Source organism: Tursiops truncatus, chromosome 6 (assembly GCF_011762595.2).
Source record: "Tursiops truncatus isolate mTurTru1 chromosome 6, mTurTru1.mat.Y, whole genome shotgun sequence".
Taxonomy (NCBI): domain Eukaryota; kingdom Metazoa; phylum Chordata; class Mammalia; order Artiodactyla; family Delphinidae; genus Tursiops; species Tursiops truncatus.
This window is the reverse complement of record NC_047039.1, coordinates 23,964,382-23,973,874: the sequence shown is the minus strand read 5'-3', so window position 1 is coordinate 23,973,874 and position 9,493 is coordinate 23,964,382. Positions and strand designations below refer to the sequence as shown.

General features: G+C 54.8%; 1 protein-coding gene across 1 annotated transcript; it reads right to left on the bottom strand.

The window, feature by feature from the left end:
- Positions 1–1,271: 1,271 nt before the first annotated feature.
- CDK20 (cyclin dependent kinase 20) lies at positions 1,272–9,023 on the bottom strand. Its single transcript, XM_033857751.2, is given in 9 exon segments — positions 1,272–2,269; positions 3,755–3,910; positions 4,356–4,479; positions 5,215–5,277; positions 5,468–5,589; positions 5,839–6,027; positions 8,149–8,268; positions 8,271–8,303; positions 8,625–9,023. Coding segments are annotated over 9 exon segments (1,080 nt in total). The 5' UTR covers positions 8,700–9,023; the 3' UTR covers positions 1,272–2,071.
- Positions 9,024–9,493: the final 470 nt, after the last annotated feature.

Here is a 9,493-nt window from a genome sequence, read left to right as displayed (position 1 = left end):
GTTCAAGGTCATGATGGGATTAGGGTGTCAACGGTGACAGCCAAGTGTGAGTCCATGTTCTGTGTGAGGCTCAGCATTAGGATGAGGACCCAGGTCAGGGTGAAATGGAGGTCTAGGTCAAGATGAGTGTCAGGATCAGGATCATGGTCAGGCTTGGGGTGCAGACTAGTTTCAGGTTGAGTGTACAATGTAGTTCAGCATCAAGGCGCAAGTTCAAGGGCAGGGTGGGTCAGTATGATGGTCCTTGTCAAGGTGAGGATTCAGTCTAGGGGCAGAGTGAAGTTGAAGGTCAGAATCAGATTGAAGGTGGTGAGTATCTCATTTATCACAGTATTCACAATCAGTGTGAGAGAAGCTGTCATTGTCAAAGATAAGTCAAGTTCAGGGCAAGTGTGAGGGACATGTTAACGATCAGGATCATAATGAGCATCAAGGTAAGAGGAATGTCAATTAGAGACTCAGGGTTAAGGTGAAGATGAGAGCCAAGTTCATGGACAAGGTTTAGTTCTAAGTCAAACGGGGTCAGAGTTTGGGTGACGGTCAGAGTCAATGCCAAGATCAAAGCCAGGCATGGGTGGGGAAGGGGCTGGCAAAGAATTGAGGGTGAGAGTCAGTGTCTATGTCAGGGTCAGGGTGATAGGGTCAGGTTAAGTGTAAGGTTTATGGTCAAGGTGAGGGTCAATGTCAGGGTGGAGTAAGCTTTAGTCTTTGCGAGTGGAACTGGCTGAGGGTCAGTGGTCAGGGTTTGGGTACAAACTTGCATTCATACGGAGGTAAGAGACACCAGAAACTGAGCTAGACTGAAGCTTAGAGTCTACAGATGTGGTTGGACAGGCAGAGGCCAGATCCTTAAAACACCTCTAAAGACATATGAGACACTCAGACTCTTCCCTGAAAGCAACAACTGGAGTTTACTGTGCTTTGCCCTCTAAGAGCTTGGAGGGCAGTGACTGTGGCACTGTTAGTCACCTCTGTGACTGCAGTGCTTACAGAATTCTATCCACATGAGCACAAAATGAATATTTTAAGAATAAAAGATTGCTAAGAATAAGTTTCTCTGATTTATCTGTTTTTATCTATCTGTGAACCAATACCACATTGCTTATTTATTACAGCCCTATAATAGTCTTGGTATCTGATAGGGTAAGTCCTTTCATCATTTTTTTTTTTTTTGCCTTTTCTTCTGCTTCTGCCTCCTCTTAACCCTTTCATTTCCACATATATTTTAGAATTGGCTTACCAAATTATTTAATAAGAAAAACAAGAGCCAGTTCAGATTGTATTGGGATTTACTGAATTAACAAATGAGTTCCAGGAATGTCTGTCTTCTTATTTGCCCAGTATCTCTGAGTAAAGAGGAGGCCCATGTGGTCCAGGCTCACCTGTATCCTGAGGGTGATGTTGGTAAACCAGCTTAAGGTGTGGAGGGTCACTTATTGGGTCCCCAACTTGAGCCATTCCTGGGTCCTGATTTCTGCCAACTCACCTCCAAAAGGGAGCTCTGTCACATGAAGCACCTAGCAATCCCCCAAGAGTAAAGTAGCCATGAATGGGGCCACTTTCCCATTGACCACAGAGAAAGCAAGGGCCAGGGGATGATGCTACCTCAGCCACTTCCCTCAACTGGAAAGGAAGAGGGGCATACATCACGTAGAACTACCGGGGGGTTTTATAATAAATCTCAAAAGTGAACTAGTGTTTAATGTCTCTGAGAACAAAATCAACCCAAACTTTCCTTCCCACTTGGATTTCCGACATGAGGACATCCTAAACTCAGCGCTCCCCCAAATGGCTCTACCAGGACTGACCCTGACCAGGAAGGCAGCAACTAGAGAACCAGCCCCATGGCAGGCATGACAGCGGAACTCACTGCCTCCTTCTGATGGATCTGTTACCAGCACACAGATGGGAGGCCGACAGCACAGGCCGAGGGTCCCCTCTGCTGAGGCTGGATGGCCTGGCCAGGAGCAGGACCACTGTGGTCGAATCAGGCCAGAGCAGAAGAACAAGAGGCCTGGCTTGTCCTGGGGAGGGAAGGGGGGGACACGCCGGTGGGGCCTGGCCCAACGTCTCAGCCCTCCAGGATGAAGGGCCGAATCAGCTCTGGGTTCAACAGCGACTCCTCGAGAGGCCGGTCCACGTGGAAGTCATGGATGTGGGGGGGTCCTGGGGGGGCCTTGAGGGCAGGTCCCCCTGGGCGCTGAGGAATCGGCAGCTCCGAGGGGTGGGCAGGCAGGGGAGCTGTGAAGAAGTACTGGTGCAGGAGGGCCTGAGGGTAGCAAGCAAGGGGCAGCAAAAGGAAACTGGTCACCTCCCCGTCCCAGCTTCAGCCACTTCCCGCCGAGGAGGAGATGTGAATATTGCCCTGAAGAGTATTTTTCCTTCATCTGCTCATCGTTCAGGTGACTCCAACACCTCTGAGTGCTCACTGTTTGAGCACTGCTCCAGACACAGGAGATGCAGCGGTAAACAGAACAAAGAGCTCTGCCTTCAAGTTTTCCACAAAGTGAGGGGTGGGGGTAATAAACACGATAAAGAAGTAAGACAAACAGTGCATCAAATGATTAGTGCTGTGGGAAAGAGAAAAGTATGGGGGGGGATGAGGAATACTGGAGGGGCTGCAGGCCTGAAGAATGGTGAGGGGAGGCCCTTGGGAGGTGGCGTTCAAGCAGAGACCTGAAAGGTGAATGAGTGAGGCCTAGGGACAGAAATGCACAGACCCCCAGAACATGAAGGAGCCCTGGGGCCCGAGGGGAATGAGCAAGGGGAATGGGAGCTGGCAGAGTCACAGAGGTGATGGCCCCAAATGTGTGATGCCTGTGGGCCACTAGGACCTGGCTTCTCCTCTGAGGGAGCCCCAGGAGGGCCCTGCAGGTGAGGATACGACAGCCTACCTGGACAAGGTCCCTCTCTCTGCCACGTGGAGGAGAGACTAAATGGGCAGGAGAAGCAGATTCTGGGAGGCGATGGGGGGGTGGTGGTGCTTAGACTGGGGGCAGCAGCAGGGGGCTGAGAGGTGGTCAGTTGGCCTCAGTACACTCTGAAGGTGCTGCTGACATGGGAACTCGCCAGGGCCATGTGTAAACACACGCTGCTAGTGCCGAGGGCAGGGAGGGGAGGCTGCCATGAGGCCAGATGGCCAGGTACACCCGACAGAGGCCCTCACACCATCAGCCATCAGCCCATGGTCCTCCTCTCCTCCCCTGCCTTCCAGCCACAACCCACCCCTCCTGGGTCCTCCTCTCCAGGCTTCTGCTCATCATTTCTCTTGGGAAAACAGCTCCCCATGCTTAAACTTGCCCTTCTCCAGGAAGCCTTGCATGACCCCAAAGTCAGTCCCAACAACCCTCCCCTCGGCTCCCACAGACTGACAGCCCTGCCTCACCACAGGGTGGAGACCCCACAGGCACAAGTCATGTCTGTTCACTCTGGATCAGGGTCCAGGACAATGCTCAGCATGTGCAGCTGCTAGTAAATTCTTGTTGAAGGAATGAAGGGATGAAGAAGCGAGTCACCAATAACCCGAGACTCGCTCTTCTGCGAGGTGTGCATGCCCTTCTAATGGGACACCCCTGGCCACCTGCCCTCTAGGGTCCCCTCTAGGATCCACTCAGGAGAGGCACACCTGCCCTGCACCCTCCTACCCCTGGCTCCAGGGGTTCTGGTCCCAGCCCATCACATGTTCTGAGAATCTCAACCTGCTGGGTCAAAAGGGCACAGACGAGGAGGGTCAGGGCAATGGGTGTCACCCTACCTGGGAGGCTGCAATGCGCTGGCGTGGAGGGTAGAGGAGGAAATGCCCCAGCAGGTCCAAGGCCTGGGGAGAGGCATCGGGCAGCACCTCCTCCAGGGGCACGGGAGCCTGCTCCTTGAAGGAGATCTTGTTGTAGTCAGGCAGGTCCTTGATCTCCTGGAGGAGAAGGGGGTCCATCAGGGCCGGCACCCACACCGCCAGCCCCCTTAGGTGTCAGTTCTTGCTCCCTGTCACCTACCTGCTCCCATTCACTCATCACTCCCCCATCCACGCACCCCTGCTCACATGTCACTCATGACATCACGTGCTCACTCAGTCCTTCAGTCCTTCCTCCACATCTCAGGCGCCTACTCCATGCCCAGCTCGGTCTGGATGCGTGTGTGCTGGGGATGGGTGAGAAGGGATAGGGCTTGGGCCCTGGCCCTCCCACCTCCAGCAGGGCAGGGGTGGAGGAGATCCCACGCTGGGCCAGGACCGAGGTCCGGGAAGTCAAGGAGGCATGGGACCACGAGAGAGAAGGTGCAGGTCAGGGGAGTCACTAGCTATTGGGGTAATAGAAGCCACCCGCCCCCACCCCTCCCCACTGTAGGCCCCTGCAAACCGGCCAGACTTGAGGACTGGGGGTGCCCAAGATTCGAAGCACACAGCAAAGCTGTTCAATGTCATTCTCCCCTGGGAAAAGGGGGGACCCGTTCAACAGCTCCCCCAGGATGCAGCCCACAGCCCTGCAGATACAGAACCCAAACAACTCAGAGATCTCATACCATGGAAACAGATCTCCCCACACCAGCACCCACACCTCACACTGCGGTCAAGATACCCACAAAGTAGACTTCAGGCTTCATAGCTAAGGATACAGATCCCCAAACAGTCAAAGACTTCAAGCCTAGAACACAGAGCATATCCCCCTCTCTAAACAGCTCTCAGGCCTCAACTCTGGAACACACATCAACCCCTCAACAGTTCTAAGACTTCTCAGAGCCTCACATTCTGGGACACACTGCCACCTCCTCCCATTCTGGGGCAGACTCCAAAACGGCCCCCAAATCTCAAACTCTTAGGCATACACAAACCATCCTACCCCAAATAAAGGTTCAGGGCCTTCATATCCAGGGACCCAGGCCTCTAGATAGCTCAGGAATATTGCAACCTGGGATATCACCCCGTGCATAGCAGCTTAGATGCCCCATGCCTCAGACCACCTCCCCGACCTCAGCCCAGAAGCTTCCTACTGGGACAACCACTCTGATCCCACTTGACCCCTCCCAGCTCAAAACTGTCATGGGGAAGAACACTGATCCCAAACTCCTCAGAGATACTCTAACCAGGGGAGACACCTCCATGGCAACCTAGAGCTCACGGCAGGAAAACCCCCAAATGGCTTAGAGACCTCAATGCCCAGGAGGAAAAGGTGACCCAACAACCCACATTTCCCCTTGCCCAGCCCATAGGAGTCTCACCACAGGTCGACACCCTGATCATACTGGCGGGCACCATACAGGAGCTCAGGGGCTCGGTACCACCTGTGAGAGGAGGGCAGGTGGTCACAGCCAGGTCACCGGTCTGTCAGGAAGCTGCCTCGGAAGGTCATCCTGGCCCCCACACCAGCCCCAAGAGTACTGTTTGGACAGAAGGTCCAGAAGCACCTCTTCCTAGCAGGAGGGTTGGGGCCTGTCTATTGCTAGGTCCTGCTTGGGAACTGGTCCTCCCTACCTGGTGGCCACCTGGTGCGTGTAGAGACGGCTGCCATCTGGGGAAAAGACCCGGGCAAGGCCAAAGTCCGCTATCTTGAGCTGGCCCGAGGCACTGATAAGCAGGTTGGCTGGTTTCAGGTCCTGAGAGCACCAAAAGAGGCATCAGTTCCTCCAGAGCCCCCACAGGACCTCGGGTTAGGAGGGCTTGGCAGGCTGGGCACCCAGGTCAGCGCAAGACCAGACCTCCTCCAGGGCCCCAGCCCTGGCCTCGTACCCATAGGCCCTGCCCCCTCTGTCCCTTTTCTAACCATGCCCTTCATCAAGGGCTGGCCTACCCACAGCCCAGCCACCACCACCCCAGGTCCCACCCCAGCCCATGCTGGAACTGACTCGATGCACAATGTTGTTGGCATGGCAGAAGGCGACCCCCTTGAGCAGCATCTGCAGGTAGCTCTTGACCTGCGCCTGGGCCAGCGGCCTCTGGGCGTGGCGCACCACCTCAGCCAGATCTGACAGCATGAACTCGAAGGCCAGCACGAAGCCTGCGCCATGCGGGAACACGGCCTTCAGCTGTACCACCTGCAAGCGGGGCATCCCATCAGCCACCAGCCTCACATGGCTCAGACTCTCTCTGGGACCCTCAGCCCTTGCACCAACAGAGGACCAGGCAGGCAGAGATGGTGGCATGAGATCTGAGCTCAGAATCAGGGAGCTTGGTGATCTCTTGCTTCCCTCTCCCAGGAGAAGGCAAGTCCCTACTCTAATGCTCCAGTAAACACTCAGGGAAAAGGAGGTCTAAGAAAGGCGACTTAGGGCAGTGTCTGGTCCCCCACCCAGCCCACGAACTGGAAAATCACCTGGAAACACACACACACAGGTGATCACAACTCCCAGCAGTGGGAGAGCAGGAGACATGTCATATATACTTCCTGAGGGCCCACAAGGTCACAAGGGCAGGCTGCACAGTAGTGAACAGGAGCAAGGGCTGGTGGGTCCTGAAGGACTTTAAGGAGTTCAGGGGACAAATGACTGACAAATGACCAAACAATAAACATATAGGGTATTTTGATGAAGATTCTGATGAAGAAAGAAGAGAAGGCATCTGGGAAGGAGCTCTGGGCCAGGGGACAGCAAACACAAGGCCCAGAGGCAAGAACAGGAAGGAGGCTCCTCTGTTCTGCACTCCTGGAGCCTAGACAGTGCTTATCATGGGAGAGACACTTAAGAAGTTGTGAATGAATGAAAAAAGAGGCTGGAGTCGGGTGGAAGCAGATGGTGACAGTTCTTTCAGATTGAAGAGAAGCCTCTGGAGCTTTTCAAGCCAGGGAGTGGATGATTTTATGTACATTTTTTGACTGTGGAGTGGAGGCAGTGGCGGGGGGGCGGGGGGGCAGGGGAGCCTGCTGTAGTTGTTCTGATGAGAGGTGAGGATGGCCTGGGCCAGGGTAAGATCTGGAGTGTTTTAAAGATAGACTCTTCAGGACTGCTGATGCACAGGAAATGGGACCATATCACCAGCTTCCTATGGGCCCTCCACCTCTCCCACACACAAGCTGTCAGCAAAGCCCTTTTACTTTCCTCAAAAAACAAGAATGGCCATATTGCTGTTTTTCTGATGTTGAGGGTAGTAGACACTCATTTTACAGATTGGGACAAACAAATACATTCAGATAATACCCAAAATTATAATGAAAAAAACAGCAAAAGAAAAACCCTATCACCTATAGTCAACCTTAGGAGTCTATTCAACCAGACTTTACAAGAGACATGGCACACACAGACATGTATTCATATATATATACAAAATATTTTCATGCAAAACCAAGATGACACATGCAGTTTTATAACATGCTTGTGTTACCCAATATATCAAGGACATCTCCAGAGAATAAGAAACAAGTCAGAGTATCACCCACCCTTAGGTGGGTGGACCTACCCTTGTCACTCCCCAGGAAGTTAAGCACATCCTCTACTCAGGACATGGACAAGAAAGAATACCACAAAGAGAATGAAACTGGGTGTGTGAGGTGTCTCTCCTCGTGTGCGCACAGCCCCTCCCAGGCCTGTCACAGCACAAACCACGCCAGATGGGCGCTGTAGCCTTTGTCCATCTCCCCTACCACACTTCAGTTCTCAAGAGCAGGGTAGGGGCTGGTTTCTGTGTTGCCAGTGGCCAGTAGAGGGTAGAATCTATGGGAGGCTCCAATGTTAAACCGTCCTGATTCTGCGATCAGACCTGGGCCAAAGCCTCCACAGACAAGTGGAAAAAGCTGAGCACCCATAAGCTGGTGGCTGTGCCTCCTCCCCTGGCCTGAGATAGGGAGAGCCTGAATGTGCCTTGCGGAGCAGAGGACAAAACTCAGAAGGACAATATACATAAAGCAGTTAACCTGGCATGCAGAACATAACAGGAGCTCAATAGGTGGCAATTATTATCTTCAGAAATCACTAAGTGTTTTGAGAAAAAAAAGGATAAGTTAGTGAATGAGCGAAGGAGTACGCGAAGAAATAAGTGAGTGAACGAGAGGGAATGAATGAGTGAAGTAATTGGGTGAATAAGGGTGAACAACAAGTGGAGAAGAAAGGGAGTGAGTGAGGGGTGAGGAAGCAAATGAGTGAACAGAGTGACTGCAGGACCTCAGAGTGGGAGTGAATGGAGGAGGGCGGGAACCAGCACCTCAGAACACCAGCCCCACTCACATACTGACTGTCCTCGATCTCCTGCAAGGCCTTGATCTCCCGCAGGGCCTGGCTGGGGATGCCATCCTCCAGCCGCCGCAGGGCCACCTTCTTGAGGGCAACGATCTCTCCAGTCTGTTTGGGACAGGACGCAGACACTGCAGCCCCATCCCCGGCTGGAAAAGGGGATGCGACGCTGAGGCCTGAGGCCCTCGTGGGGGTGGGACGCGCCCCCCACCCCGTGCTGGAAGGAAATCAGGGCTAGCAGGCGCAGCGCTGAGCAAACAGCTCAGAGACATCCACGCCACGCTCCTAGGAGGCACTCTCCGGAAGAAAGCACCGCTGGTAGCTGGCCGCAACCTGTACGCCCTCCACTCAAGAGAGCAAAAGAGGGGGGAGCACGCCACGAAAAGCTGCGGGGAGGCAGGAGCCCAAGCGTGGGTCGGGAAAACAGGTAGATCTCAATGGAACCGAAGGAGGAAGGGCTGGGTGCTCACCTCCACGTGCTTGGCCTTGAAGACGATGCCGTGCGCGCCCTCCCCAATGCGGCCCAGGATGCAGTACTGCTCCATAGCCCTCTGCCAGACACCCGGACCCTCCGCAATCACAGCCCCTCCCCGGCACCCGTACCTTTCCGCATTAGCCCGCCCTGCCTCCCGCGCCCAGAGGCGGCTGCCTAGCAACGGCGCAGGAAAGCGCGCAGAGGCCGGGAGGCCGAGGGCAGCTACAGGCGGCGTCCGGGCCTGTCTGCGCCTTCCCCTAGGCCCTCGCCATCACGCCTCAGTGAGCTTCATTCGGCGGAAATCATCCCTGCGCAGACCGTGGCAGCGGGAGCGACACCCATCGCCTACCCCTCGCAGCACTGCCGGACGTCACGTGACGAGTGACGCCAGGTTACGCAGAGGGGCGGGGGCATGCAGCCTGGGAGCAAGGCGGAACAGCCTTGGGAGCGGGCTACCTAGGCGGGAGGGTGGAGCCGCTCTCCGGGGTGGAGGCGAGGCACTCAGCGAGATGGGCGGGGCAATCAGCTGGGCGAGCGGGGGCACGGGGCGGGGCCGCACAGCCGAGGGCGGGACCACGGCGCCGGGGGCGTGGCCGAAAGGTGACGGGGCGGGGTCGCTCCTCGGGCAGGCCAGGGTACCCTCGGCCCCATACGTAGAGGTGCAAGTTTCTACCTGTGAGAACCTACGGGTGCCATTTCCACCTATGAGCCCCAAAGCCAATGATTGAAGCGAGACGGGTTCGGATCTGCATTGTGGAGGGAGCATCAGTTGGCAACATGTAAAGACAACGTTTAAAAAGTACAAACTCTGACCCGGAAAGTCCATGTCTAAGGGCTTCTCATGAGGAAATATTTGGAGGAATT